The 14,938-nt window shown below is 42.8% G+C and overlaps 1 protein-coding gene across 7 annotated transcripts in view; it reads left to right on the forward strand.

The window, feature by feature from the left end:
• Positions 1-14,938, forward strand: part of MORF4L1 (mortality factor 4 like 1) — a 152,717-nt gene that overhangs the window by 15,430 nt on the left and 122,349 nt on the right. For 2 of the 7 annotated variants that reach the window (XM_033099975.1, XM_033099980.1), the window contains 8 exons: positions 465-553; positions 2,108-2,209; positions 3,331-3,419; positions 3,921-4,093; positions 4,387-4,471; positions 5,927-6,007; positions 9,055-9,184; positions 10,544-10,696. In XM_033099975.1, coding sequence (XP_032955866.1) covers positions 465-553; positions 2,108-2,209; positions 3,331-3,419; positions 3,921-4,093; positions 4,387-4,471; positions 5,927-6,007; positions 9,055-9,184; positions 10,544-10,681 — 887 coding nt within the window. In that variant the 3' untranslated portion in view covers positions 10,682-10,696. Of the gene's footprint in view, positions 1-464; positions 554-2,107; positions 2,210-3,330; positions 3,420-3,920; positions 4,094-4,386; positions 4,472-5,926; positions 6,675-9,054; positions 9,185-10,543; positions 10,697-11,406; positions 11,506-14,938 lie in introns of those variants that run through there. The other 5 variants (XM_033099976.1, XM_033099979.1, XM_033099981.1 and 2 more) reach the window with 3 other exon arrangements.

Here is a 14,938-nt window from a genome sequence, read left to right on the forward strand (position 1 = left end):
TGACTTAAAATTTAAGTTACGGCTTTTTTTAGAGTAAGGTTGTCATATTTATTGATGGTCTTAAATAGGAATCACAGTGTTATTATAGAGTTAGGTACATAGTAATAGAAACCTAACTCTGATATTCTTTTCACCGTGGAGAGACCTGTAAGCATTTAGTATTTTCTTTTTTTTTTTTAATACTTGATGCCTAACCCTTTTTTTTTTTAATACTTGATGCCTAACCCTGAAGATAAGTTTTAAATAAATGTAAGATGGCAGTATTAAATTTTGTCTTATACTAAATGTTTGGTAGAGTTGTTCATAAAAGTTATATTTTAGTCAGGATGTTATTCCTTAACGTAAATTCGGGTAACACCAATGTTACGGAAAAATGAAAACAGGGTGTGTCATGAGACTTACTTTCCTTAAGAGAGTCTCATTTATTAAGCTAAAAATCTCTCCTCACCCTGAAATTTTCACAGCACCTGGAAATGGAGATGGTGGCAGTACCAGTGAGACACCTCAGCCACCTCGCAAGAAAAGAGCCCGAGTAGATCCTACTGTTGAAAATGTGAGTTTTTCCCTAAGTCTATGAATAGAATTTTTAATCTCAGTCATGTTACAACACAATAAAATAGTCATAGAACTTTGAGTCTCAGAAGCATGGGTAACATGGTTAACTAGTGAAATGAAAACATTCTCCTTTCTATATAAAAAGGATATATTTGTATGTAATTTTTTTCACTTGTAACTCTGGGTGTGTCCTGTTAGACCCGCCGCCCCACTTACCATCAGATGTTTGTAAGCTCAGTGGTCATGACGAGAGCAAATGTTTCTTTGATGCTGGACTGTGCACCAGCTGCTCAAGTAACATCTTTTTGTTCAGCGTCGGTTTATTGTGTTATTGATGAGCTGCTGTAGGAACTTAGTTCTTGTTTATCCCAATTAGTCAAGTTGGTTTGATTATACGTTGCTTAAAGTCAGAACCTATTGACTTTGTGGACTTTCTGTGTAGACTTACTAGGTCACATTAAATGGCTTGGGACATCTTAGTATGTCCCAAGATGACTTAATAAACCCATATAAAATTCCTCGAAAACCTGTTAGTTCCACGTATGTGTGTGGGGGGGTATAACAGCTTTGAATTCGTATTAAGTGATAAACAGTCCTATTTCTAATTTATTATACTTATAACTTCTAAAATTATGAATTTGAAAACGGTAATTTTAACTGACATATTTTACATTTCTGAAGCTGAGGTTATAAAGCAGTGGTATACTTATAAAGTGTTATGTTCTGAAAATCAGGTACCTAATGTTCTGAAAATCAGGTACCTTTGGGTTATTTAAGACTTCATTAAGAAGTCACTACTTTTTTTTTTTTTTTTAAGATTTTATTGGGGAAGGGGAACAGGACTTTATTGGGGAACAGTGTGTACTTCCAGGACTTTTTTCCATGTCAAATTGTCCTTTCAATCTTAGTTGTGGAGGGTGCCATTCAGCTTGTTGTCCTTTAGGTCTTAGTTGTGGAGGGCACAGCTCAGCTCCAGGTCCAGTTGCCGTTACTAGTTACAGGGGGCGCTGCCCACCATCCCTTGTGGGACTCGAGGAATTGAACTGGCAGCCTTGTGGTTGAGAGCCCACTGGCCCATGTGGGAATCGAACTGGCAGCCTTCGGAGTTAGGAGCATGGAGCTCCAACCGCCTGAGCCACCGGGCGGCCCTAGAAGTCACTACTTTTTAATTTTATGTAAGATAGTTGTGTTTGGGATAGTTATCGGATATCAACAATAAATATGCAAATACTAAAAGTGTACAGCAAATGAACGCTAAAAAAGTGTTCATTTACAGAACAAAAGAAATTTGCTAAAGAATTTTTGCTTTTTCCACATGAAAAAGCACTGAGTAGACCAATTTTCTATTAAGATAAGACTCTTCCCTCCCAGCACCAGCTTTGTGTATGGTCTTTTCATTTATGATTTTTAAACGACAGTTTGGCAGCTCGTTTGAGAACTTCAAAGAATTTATACCCAGTGCCTCTGAAGGACAAGAAAAGCTTTGGTTTTTGGAGCTGCTATTCAGCAAGAAAAGACAGATTTTTCAGATACCTTTCATTTTTCCATTTAGGAGGAAACATTCATGAACAGAGTTGAAGTTAAGGTGAAGATTCCTGAAGAACTAAAACCATGGCTTGTTGACGACTGGGACTTAATTACTCGGCAGAAACAGGTAACGTGAAAGCTACACAGATTGTATATGTGTGTGTTTTTCTAGTCAGAAAAAAAATTTTTTTAAGGAAAATGTTGTATAGACTAGAACATTAGAGGTATGACTGGTGAATACCTTCAGCGACTAAACAGTGTGGTCATCACAAGGAATGACTTGGAGAAGAATAAAACAAAGTGCGTACATAAAAGTCTGTGACTTTACAGTAGAGAAAAAAGGTAGAGAGAACTCATTTTTGGAGGTATCTGGAGCAGGAATCATTACTCTGAAAATTGATAGACTGAGAAGCATGTTTCCTCTCTTACTGTCGTTGAAAGTGGGACATCCGCACAAAATGTCCCTGCTAGTGGAGTGTAACAGGAAGCACCCAGTGTCACCTGCAAGGCATTTGTGGCTCTGAAAGAACCGGAGGCCAGTCAGGCTGCTGGTCTCGTTACTAGTGCACATGAAATGGGGACAGTGTGAGGTCCTGCGCACACCACATGGGCACAGGCATCAAAAGCCAGGAGGAACATCTGTCGGACAAATGAATCTGTTTCTTACACCACCTGGCACGGGCGGGGTCGGGACGAGGCGTGACTGCCTGAGGTCGCGAGACTGGCGGCATCAGACACGTGCACATGTGCCTTGTTTGATTCGGGTCTGGAGCTAAAGTGCTAGGGCGGAAACCTTGGCTCTCCCAGTGACCATCTGAGTTGGGACTAGTCAGCCAGCCTTTTTGTTTGTTTTAGTCTCCACATTTAGTGGGGTAAAGGCACCCACCTCCTAGCTAATGCGAAGATGAGAAGAGTTCATGTAAGGGCTGCGGCACGTATTGCGCGTACAGTGAGGGAGTGAGAACCCGGAGGCCGTTTGTGCGGCCTGTTCCCTGTGCAGTGGTGCTTAGGGGTGTCTAGTAGGTCGCAGGCTGCGTGCGGAGCGTGTTGTCCGACAGCAGCAGTCGCTAGCCACAGTGGCCTGTGTAACTGGAAGTAAGTACAATGACATTTCTACCCCTCAGCCACGTTAGCCATGTTTCAAGTGACTCTTCCCGTTTTGGGTCATTGCATTAAAGCTTTCCCAGTGTAATTTTTCCTTAAAAAACAAAAGAATAATAGTATTAAAGTGTATTTTTGTTTTTATAGCTCTTTTATCTTCCTGCCAAGAAGAATGTGGATTCCATTCTGGAGGATTATGCAAATTACAAGAAATCTCGAGGAAACACAGATAACAAGTAAGAATATACACATCTTGGATGTATACTCAAAGACATGTTTCTTTCAAATATTTCTTATTTCCAAATACGTTATTTAAACGTATCCTTAACTTTCAAACAGTACCAGCAACAGCTAGCAAGATAGAATTTCATTGGCTTGTCACAGGGGTTTGGCTGGCAAACTTTTTCTTACAGGGCCAGATAGTAAATATTTTAGGTAAAATTGAAGTTATGTGTAAGTACATATATAATCCTTTAAAATACAACTATTTTAAAATATAAAAATTATTCTTAGCCTGAGGTTTGTAGTCTGCTCACTACTGGTTTATTTTTGAAGTTGATTTCTTTGCTCTTGTTAAATCCTTTTAAAATCTGTTCAGTAAAAATTCATCCTCTTTACTTGTTAGTTCAACCTTTAACTTAATTCCTTACCCTCCCTCATGTTGGGTGAATTAATTACTCCCCGTGTCTCAGTTCTCTTCAGTGACTTGTTTTCAAAGTAAGTGTGCTCGTTTTTAGGGAATACGCAGTGAACGAAGTGGTGGCGGGGATAAAGGAATACTTCAACGTGATGCTGGGCACTCAGTTGCTCTACAAATTTGAGAGACCGCAGTACGCGGAGATCCTCGCAGACCACCCTGACGCCCCCATGTCCCAGGTGTACGGGGCGCCGCACCTGCTGAGATTATTCGGTAACGTGTTGTTCGGAAAACAGCATTGTCCTTGTTTTCCTTTGGGCCTTTCACATTTGTGTCTTTCCTCAATTGGCATGAAGAAGTAACATAAAATAACATTCTAAACACGGTTCTATTCCAGTATGAACTTTTATCTGAAATGATAAATATCAAATTTGTTTTAAAGTCAAGAGTTTCTAAAATCATGTCTTTTAAAGGAATAGGTGATGGTTTCATTTCCTCACATAATTAAAATATGCTCACAGTGCTACCTTGGATGTAACTTTGACTAAATTCTTTTATTTAAATAGTGCGAATTGGAGCCATGTTGGCCTATACCCCTCTGGATGAGAAGAGCCTTGCTTTGTTACTGAATTATCTTCATGATTTCCTAAAGTAAGTCTAAGGGTATACTTGAAATTCAAAGATATGAATTAGTGCAGTATACTCAAAGCTACTCTGATAGATTGACACTTACAGATATTCAAGTATAATAAAACCAAGGTAAACAAAACAATGGTATTGGTACAGGAGTAGATGGCATTAATGGAACAATGTAAGTGCAAATGTATGGGAATAATCACATGGTACTGGCATAGATGGTGATGGGAACAACTGGCTGGTCTTCGGAAGGAAACAAAGTTACATCCACACTACTGTCATGCATATAATACAAGAACTGATTGATAAATTTGAGTATACAGTTAAAATGCTGTGTGATAAGAAGATGCTCTTAAAGATGAAGGGAACATACGTTGCACATCTGACAAAAGGCTGGTATCTTTCATACACAGAGAAGAGTTCTTAGTAGGAAAAAGATGAACTAACCAGTGAGGGACATTGGAAACTCAAAGAAATGGAAGTACAAAAAAAGTGTGGAGCATGACGATAATTAAAATATCTCGTCAGAGTGGCTAAGAGTAAAGAGATTGAAGAAACGGGCGGACAGGCTATCTTGGTTTATTCAGGTTTTTGTAGGGCCTTTTAGCAATGCGTGTTGTAAAATTTCACATGTGCTCACCCTTTGACCAGAAAGTTACGCTTCTGGGAACTTACCCTATAGAAACACTTAAATGCACAAAGGTCTCCAAGCAACTTGCAGTAGAGAGTACGGTGTCATTCTCCTCGTTTGTCGAGAAACAGTTTCAATCTTTGGAAAAGATCTGGAGAAGTATGGCTCATACATAACAGTGGGTAATTTCTTGGGCGTAACGTTGGGAGGAAAGGTGGGAGTTTTTCATTTCTACTTGATGCATTTTTGTATTTAAATTTTCTTAAAATGACATCGTATATTTTATAATAAAGAGTTAAAAACTGAAACATGAGCCCAGGTATCTAAACAGCTCTGTCTTCATTCTACCAGTGATAATAAATATCCTCTCTTTACCTCCATTTCCTTATAAAATGAAAGTGCCCTACTACTTGACATTTCAGGTCACTTTGACTTTTATGGTGTTCATTTCCAGTTAAACTGGACATTTACTTGTCAGTTTGAATATATTTAGTGTAACAAGTTTCAAAGAGCTACAGAAAACATCTAGATGTCACCCTTTTAGGATAATGCCACTTGTTTCTTAAAAGATAGTCCGAGCTCTCAAGTTGGTGTTCTGAAGATAGCTGCTTTGCTGTTTCGAAGTAAGGGGAGTAACTCTGGCTTTCATTCCCTTATGCATTGTTGTCCGGTATATAACCCTGTTGTCTGAGTTGTAATTATATGGTTTTACGGTGAGGTTGTGATGAGTATATTTTAAGAAAGTGTTTCGTGTGGCTTCTGTATATGGTAAGTGAGAAGTGATTTGGATCGAGTTAACGATTCTTTTTCATCTGTAATGAATAACATTTTCTTCTTAGATACCTGGCGAAGAATTCTGCAACTTTGTTCAGTGCCAGCGACTACGAAGTGGCTCCTCCTGAGTACCACCGGAAAGCTGTGTGAGGCGCTTACTTACCCTTGTGTTTGGATCTCTGTAAACATTCTGTTCTTAGTCCTTCTCTTGTACAAATGCTGTACTTTGAAAATGTTTGTGTATAACAGAATTGATGTTTGTTTTCTGTTTGATTTTAAACAGAGAAAATAAAAGGGGTCACAGCTCCTTTTTTCTTTTCTTTTTTTTTTCCCTTCATTTCAAAGTTGCTGCCAGTGTATTCAGTGATGGACATCGGAGAGACGTACTGTAGAATGTTCTATCGCCTAGTTGACAAAGCTGCTTTTGAATGCTGGTGGTTCTATTCCTTTGACACTACGCACTTTTATAATACGTGTTACTGCTATATGACAAAATGCTCTGATTCCTAGTGCCAAAGGTTCAAGTCAGTGTATATAACTGAACACACATCCATTTTGTGCTTTTTTTTTTTAATGGTGCTTAAAGTAGAGAGCCCATCCTTTGCAAGTCATCCACGTTGTTCCTTAGGCATTTTATCTCTGCTCAGATTGTTGAAGAGTGGTGGCTTGTTTCATGGTTTTTGTATTTGTGTCTAATGCACGTTTTAACATGATAGACGCAACGCATTGTGTAGCTACAGTTTTCTGGAAAAGTCAATCTTTTAGGAATTGTTTTTCAGATCTTCAATAAATTTTTTCTTTAAATTTCAAAGATCAGTGTGCTTGTGTGGATGCATTATAAAGCCTTTGTATATTGTGTATTCCTTCTTGGATTTAGACTGGTTTTTCAGGTGGGTGTGTAATTTTTTTGTTTGGGCTTTATGGTACGAGAAGCTTGGCTTCAGTACCTACCTCTACCTAATACACAACAGCTCTGGCAGTTTGCTCTCTTGAGTTCTGGCTAAGAAGTTTCATGTTCATATTACTCTATTTTTCCTAAGCTGTTAATTTTGAACATTAAGGGAATTTTTGCCTGTGTGACAGCTTGCTTTCTGTTAAGAATTGTTAGAGGTGTTGATCAACATTCACAGTGCCTAAATTTAGGATTTTTCTTAACTATTCGTTAAGATCCCCTGGCCCCTCCATTTAAATCTAGCATAGGAATAGAACATTGATGGCTGAGAAGTTGTAATTGTAGGTATAACTGACACACAGGTATTTCCGGTGTACAACATAATCATTTGATATTTGTATATATCACAAAATGATCCCCAAGTAAGTCTGGTTAACACCCGTCACCCTAATAGTGAATTACAAATTTTTAAAACCGTTTTGTTTTAATCGTTTTTTTTAAACTAGGTCTTGATTTCTAAGTGTTTGCACTTCCCAGTAGTTATCCAACTAACCAATGCAGTTTGAGTCACAGCCGTGTTTGAGACTTCTCCGTTAGCTGCCTCATGGGCTGTGATCTAGAATTTTTCATCTGAAGTTTATTCCTTGAACTAGTGATTCAACCAAAATAAAGGAATGGACTGTAAGGACGGGAAGATGCAGGGTGGTGACGAGACTGCATGTAAATTGGCTTCTTGCCTCCATCTTGTTTCCTCGTTACCACTTCAGTCATAGGTTCAGGGCAGTTTAGAAATACTATATAGTTGTTTGTTTGTTTTATTGAGGTATAATTGACATACAGAATGTTCTAGGTATACAGCAGAATGATTTGATATTAGGCAGTTTTTTTAAGTTAACTATTCCCAAATCGGTAAAATGGCAAACTAATGCCTTAGTCCAGTCTTAGTAGAACTTGATGTACATGTGTATGGCGAAAAAGAGATTTGTTGTTGTAGGCTCTAATTTTGTTAATAGGAGTAGGATATACTTGTGAAACAGTTTGTTCTTGAGCTTTGACACATCTGTGGATTTCCGTGTATCAGTGTATTGGTTCCTTGTTTACATATTAGGCACTTACAATTTTGTCCTGTTTAATCAGTTGTGATAGTTTAAAGGTTTTTAAACTTTCCTCCAAGTTGAGAAACTTTGCTCCTGCGTATCCCTTCCCCTCCTTTTTTGGCTTTTGCTGAATGTGATTTTGTATAGCCCTGTAACTGCCATCTTTCTTACAGGCATTTGATAAGGAAGTCAGGGTTACATAGGTTAGGGTACTTGCCCGTGGTCATTTAGCTAAACGCACCACTAAACACCCATCCCCCAGCACACAGACATCCATCTGTTTTCAGTGACTGAGTCTTACCAATTCTTAAATATGTTCTGCCTTTCTCATCTGCCTTTTGTGTCTGTCATGATGTGTGTAGTGTTCTAGTTTTCACATTTCCCTGCCCCTATCCCCACATTATTCTCCCACTGCCAGCAGCATTTATTTAAAACAATCATACCGCTTCCCTCCTTAAAACTGTCGGTTTCCTGTTTGATAGTGTTTGAATTAAGGAAGTGAAGTTAGGTTAAGGTCCAAACTCTTAAGTAACAGGCTTTTCCTGTGTTCACTTTACCGTGCTGTGTTTCAGGCAGGGTGTTTTTATTGCTGTTTGTTGTTGTTTGATCTTTGTTTTTGTTTGTTTGCCTCTAGGCTTGCTTTCATGTGCTGTTGAATGGAAAAAGCAAGTGGAGAACAATATTACAGTATATTAATACCACATTTCAGAGATTATGTATTTTTTCTTTTTTAAGGTCTAGAGACTTGTTTCAGGACAGTACAATATTTTCAAATATGTTATTTGAGACTGCTCCCACTACAGAATGCCTAGAAACACGAGATAAAATACAACTTTTTTTGTAACTACGTAGATGAGCACAAAAAGAAGAGACTAAAAAGTGCTTAAAACCCCCAGAGTTTATCCTAAATCTAGATAACATAGGGATACTGCATATGAAGTATTTAAAAAATATTTAAAGAGAAAAAATATTGTAAACATGAGAAAAGGAACAAGATAGACTTCAAAGACACCGGTGTAAAGTAACGGCACACTTGGTGTTTCAGACCAACCTCCTGTTGAGGACTCTTGGCAAGTAAGCGGAATTATAAACAGGTGCTTGAGGCCCGAGCTCAGCGGCTGGGGAAGACTTAACGGGCCAGGATCTGAGGGAGGACAGAGGTCCCGGAGGTGAGCCCGTGTTTAGTGCTGCCTTTGTCTTGCAGGTGTTTGTCAAGGTCAGAGTGTGTGCCTGCTAGACTGACTGGTGCTTTTGACAATCTCACTGGGGCTAAAGGACTTGGACGGGGGCCTGCCGAGAAGTTAGGACCCCACAGTTATACCTTAGGGATATGGGTGAGTGAGATGTAATTATTTCTTCAAAAACTTTTGCAAATAACGTTCAGCACGTAATAATAACTAGATGTCTGAGACAATGAAGAACAAATTAAAAGCATCTCCTTGAGAAACAAGATACAGGCCATTAGATTCAATTTGCTCTTAACAAATGATGAGCACCCTAAGTTGTTCTTTAATCAAAGTCCTTCAGGTAGTGGAGTTATAAGACACACTTTAAAATAACTACGCTTACTGTGTTCACAGGAGAGTGGCAATTGAGAATTTACGCAGAGAACTTAAAACTCAAAAAGAACCAGATGGGAGTTCTAAATGTGTAGTAGCTAAAATAGGAACTGAAAAGGTTTAACAGACTAAACACAGCTGGAGAAGTAAACTGGACAATAGGTCAGGAAGAAATGTGTGTGTTGAGGGAAGAGACAAAGATGGAAAATAAAAAGATGATAAAGGACATAGAAAATGCAGTGATCAAACCTCATTGGTAATGTCTGCGCTAATGCAAAGTTAGGGAGAAGCGCAGGAGGGAACGGGGCAGAAGCGAGGGAGATTGCTGACAACTTTGCAGAACTGATGAAAGAATGTCAAGTCTAAGGCTTTAAGAAGCGCTCTGAATTCTAAACCCAGTAAACATCATTTAAGAAATAAACTTGCAAACAAAACTGGAAAAATTGCAAATTTTACCAGCAACCCAAACGGAGGAGGAAAATACTATTTAGTATAGAAAGTTTGGGAGTTGCATGAGGAAGTGAAGCTCAGTGAAAATGGTAAATATGGGGAAGTTAATGTTACTGTATAATAGTGTAATACCGTCTGTTGAGTTGATATATAAAATGATAGCGACAATATAAAAGTGTCTTCATTGCCCAGGAAGAAGGTGATAGTCAAGAAAGCATGTGGTGGGCTCTAGAGTAACCATTAAAAGACTAGTAAGAGTTTTACTGCCAACCCTAGAGAATGGAGTAATTTTTTTAAAAAAAGGACAGAACAGGTAGAACAAATAGTAAAATGACACGTTCAAACCTTAACTATATCAGTAATTTCAATGGCTAAATGCTTCAAATAAAAGATTGTCAAGCTGGTTAAAAGTCCAACTGTATACATTTTACAAGGGACACCTAAAATATAAGGATAAAGATGGCAGGAAAAGAGCCATAACAAGTATAAAAGAAGATTATCTATTGTGTGGTCCATCCCAAAACTTAGTTGGCTTAAAACAATGACTCTTTATTTCTCATGATTGAAGGGGTTTGGGCAGGTCTGCTGGGCTTGCCCGGGGTCACTTTTGAGCCAGGTGGTGGGATGTAAAGGCTTAAGAATTCAGGGGCTTGCCACTTTGGTCATGTTTTCTTGGGGGTGCAGCTGTCTGGAGCAGGTTGGAATGTTCCCATCGCTGGTCATGCTAACTTGCTGCTTGCACGACCTTCCGCGGCACCTGAGGAGGCACGCACAGCGGATCCTTCATGTCTGGGGGCGTCCCAGACCACACTGGGGTGTTAGCGCTCTGATGCATTTACTGAGTGACCCAAGGCTGCCTAACGCGGGCTCGCTCGCTCTTCTCGTTGAGGACTCTCAAAAGCTTTTGTTCGTGTGGATTACACATATCGATACTTACCATATTAAAAATTAAATTGAAATTTTAAAACGTTCATGAAAAACACATTACCATACATAGCATGTTTTTAATTAATATAGTCTGCAGGGAGATCTATTAAGAAAAATGGCAATGTTTTATAGTTTTGCTAATAGTAGACAACTCATTGTCGTGTGTCTTGTGTTCAGTCCGTTGGTGGCACATTGTTTGGGTTGAGGTACATGAAGAAAATCCAGCTTTACATAGAAGAGAGAATATTTAATAGTTGTTCCAGATAATCGTGGATATTCTTTGAGACTGCACCAAGGCTAAACGGGGTCGTTTCTTTTAAGGTTAAATGCAGTAAGGAATATGAAACTGTGTACATTTGTTTACTCTTTAGTCTTTGAATGGACATTCTGCTCCTGTGTAGTTTTCTAACAGTGTGCGTTGGTCACTTGGAAAATACTGGTTTCCTAAGTGATGCAAACGTTCCAAATGTTGGCAGCTCTTTATAGAATTGGGGAGATTGGTGCAAGCATTTCTCAGGAAGAGTTATGTAGATGGGTCTCTGAGTAGATGCTGGGTGAAGATACTTGTGTCTGTGAAAGCTCACCACGGCCTCCATGGTGGACTGGGTTCCGTGTACCAGCCAGGGAGAAGACGCTTGCAGGTGTCCTGTCACAGCCCCAGCTGCTGTCATCGCTGCCATGTGCGTGAGCCAGCCTTTTGCTGACCGTGAGCTGCTGCTGGGTGGGGCGGTGATGAGCTGCCCCCTCCAGATCCTCAGGCCCCAGTCGCAGCGTGGTGGGCACAGTAAATGTCACAGTTTAAAGGGACTGCGTTTCCGTGTGCTTTGTTACGCGGTGGCAGGTAACCCGAACCCCTGGCTCCTTGCCCTGACTGAATGTTGGGTCTGCCAACCCCTGGTGAGGCACCGTGTTCTGGGGTTACCACCAGTCACCTGGTGGCAGGTTGATGACTCTGGATCCTTGACAGGGAAAAGGGGGCACCAGTTAATCCTCTTTGGAATAGATCTGTCCTTTGGATCTCTAGATAAGAATTTGCTTTCTCTGTAATCCTTTTGTCAGCACCGTCATCTGGGGACTCAGAAAAGTGTGTTCACCATCGTGGTATTGGGTACGGCGTTGCCTCTGAGGGAATGGTGGAATGAGCTACTGAAGACAGTGGCGCAGCCAGTGGGGAGAGCAGAAAGATGGGGGGTCTGTTCCAGGAGGGGTAGGTGCTGGGCTGAACGGCCTGTGCGTGCTGGTCTGCGTACACGGGACTGGGAGCTCATGCGTACGGCCAGAGTGGCCTCTCACAAACCAAATGCAGCTGCAGCTATGGCTTCTGCTGGTCTGGGGGTTTGGGTCCCCAAGGAGCAGTGCTCTCCAGGGGACATGGTGATTCCATTGGACATGATGAGATAGCATTTTGGAGTCTTCACTGAACCAGCAGGTAAATAAGAGAGCTACTGTATTGGCTGGAGTGATGGGCTCTGGTTACCAGGAGAAGTGGGGTGAGGGAGGGCTACATCTGAGCGCCAGAGGAGTCTGGGGGCACCTCTTAGTACGTCCACGTTCCTAGGTAAAATTTAATAGAAAACCGCAGAAACTAAAAAACAAAAGACCACTAAAGATTGAGACTGGTTATAATTTTTGGAGTCACTCCATCTGGTAAAACACAAAACAAAAGAATGACAAAAAAAAAAAGCTGAGGTGCTAGCTGAGTGCAAGGGAAACACGAATAGGAAGAAGTTTTAAAACACCAGCTCCGGCCGTGGGAGAGCTACACACATGGCCAGAGCGAGGACGTGCGCCTTCTTACGGCGCAGTGTGCAGTGTGCAGGCGGACCTTGGAATTGGGGCAATGACTGCACGGTGATGGGAGCAGTGCCGCCCCCGCTGTCTTCCCTGTTGGTGGCGAGCACGCGTGTCTTCCTTGGTATGCAGGGCAGTTGCGTCTTGTTGGGGGAAGGCTTGCAGTGCTGCTGGTATTTTACGGCACGTGGATGGCGGTGGGTGCTGAACATCCTGAGGGGACGACGGGACTGGTTTTGAAGCTGTGGGGTCTCAGCTCTCCCCAGCTTTCCGATGCTGGAGTTGGGACTCCAAATTCTGTCTCCTTTGTTGGCTCGTTAGTTCTGCTGGTCAGGGCATTAGAGAGGGAGGCTGGAAGGTGAGTCAGGAGAAGGATGGTCTCCTTCCTGGGGAGTTGCAGGGGGCCCCCCCTGGGACCAGGAGCCTCTTCCTGCTCTTCCTGCTCCCTCGGACCAGCCCAGCCAGAAGCAGCAGCACCTCGGGCTGTCCTGCCGCCTTGCTCCTTGTAACTCGTCAGTCGCCTTGTGGGGATGGAACTGGCCACACGCAAGACATTCTCTTAGTTACAGTTACCAGACCTTTGTGTTTTGTCCAGATCGGGGAAGGATTATCAAACGGCAAATAGCCAGGTGCTCATTCCATTCCCATCACGGAATATTATTCAGCCCTTCTGAGCAAGTTAAATTCATGCGAGTCGATTTGATAAGATGTGAATAATGTATTTGTGTAGAAACTGACGATGCCGGAAAGTGTGTAATTCGATCCCAGCATCGTGGAAGTTCATGCCGGCAGACCGTGTCCCCTCACTTCTCCATGACTGATGACTTAGCATGTGCCTGGCTTTTCTTTCCTCGTGCTTCTGTCAGTTTCATAGAGATTTCCGCATCCTCATGAAATCCTTAGAGATTTCAGAATCTTGGCCTCAACCTCCTACCTGCCCCAGGGGCTCCAGGCTTTTTTCAAGTCCCAGCTCCAGCAGTCCTGGTGGACAGGTGCTGCCGACTGGTGCACCCTCTGGGCAGTCAGGAAGGAAAGCTGTGTCTCCCCAAACCCCCAATTTCTCAATGGCGCAGGTGACTTGTTTCTGAGTTATCTAAAATGGCAAGAAGGTCATGGCTTGTGCTGGCTTTGGCTCTCCTCTCACACCTGTTAACGCCTGGGCAGGTGACTCCTGCCCCTCAGGGTGTGCGGCGTGACCCTCGGCTCTCCCAGGGTGTCCTAGGTGCCCCAGGGCGGTGGGGTGGGTGGCAGTAAGCCCCCCTTGGCTGTGAGGTCCAGCAAGAAAGCACATACGGGGTTTTTGCCCCAGGGCTCTAGTCACAAGAGATGTGTGTGCTTTGTTGAAAGGAAGTCCGATAACCCAGTAGTGTGTTTCTTCTGCTTCATACCCACTTTGAGTTAAAGACTGTTCCTGGTGTGGTGCAGGTCCTTCTAGACCTTTCCCTGTGGACAACACGGCTGGGCCGAGGGGAGAGCTCAGCCCTGTGGGAACTCGGGGCGGGGGGGGAGGGGAGGGGGACAGTGACGCCCTGCCCGGTGCAGACGCTCAGCTGATGCTGATAAGTCCTTGTCAGCAGTGGGCGCAGTGGGGTCGCCAGGCTGGGCTGGTCCCAGCGCCCTTTGGGGGAGAATCTGGTTGGGGAAAGCGAAAATGAAATTGAAGTAAAAGACTCTATAAGCATCGCTTACTTATATTTCGACATCTAGAATATTGAGAATACTTAGAAAAATAGGAATTGAAAATGAGGAAGAGGTGAGAGATGAAGTGGACGGTTTCAGCAGAACAGATGGTGAGTCCGGAAGTGAGTGAGGTGAGACCCTGCTGAGTGTGTAAGAAGGGGGCCAGTTTGGTGTGTCCTCAGCGTGAGCTCGGGCCGTCCTGCAGACCTAAGGTGGTACCAGCATTGCTGAGCCCCGGTGAGCTTGGGCGTCACATCCGTGACACAGGCGACATGCTTTTCTTTAGGCACTGAATCAGCCTGCCCTCCTTGGTGCCGAGCTGAGACAAAGGTGCCCGCGTGGGGGCCTGGTGTGGGACCCAGGTGAGGAGCAAGGATGCTCGTTCTTCCCTCAGCACCCCCCTTCCCCCCCCCGTTATCTGAGTCCCAGGGGCCAGTCCTTCCAGAGCTGGGCTGGGAGACCTGGGGATTCGCTGTGTGCACTAAGTGATGGTGACCACGTGCGCTGTGGTAAGGGTCTCCCACAGTCCGTGGGCCAGGCCCACTCGCGGGGAGCCTGCACGGGGCATGGTGGCACCTGACCCGACTGCTGCTCTGCAACAGCTCTTGGCGTCACGTGTTCAGCCTTCATTCCTGAGCAGCACAGCCGCCAGGGTTCCTGAGTCCTTGGGCTTCACTCCGC

Source organism: Rhinolophus ferrumequinum, chromosome 28 (genome assembly GCF_004115265.2).
Source record: "Rhinolophus ferrumequinum isolate MPI-CBG mRhiFer1 chromosome 28, mRhiFer1_v1.p, whole genome shotgun sequence".
Taxonomy (NCBI): domain Eukaryota; kingdom Metazoa; phylum Chordata; class Mammalia; order Chiroptera; family Rhinolophidae; genus Rhinolophus; species Rhinolophus ferrumequinum.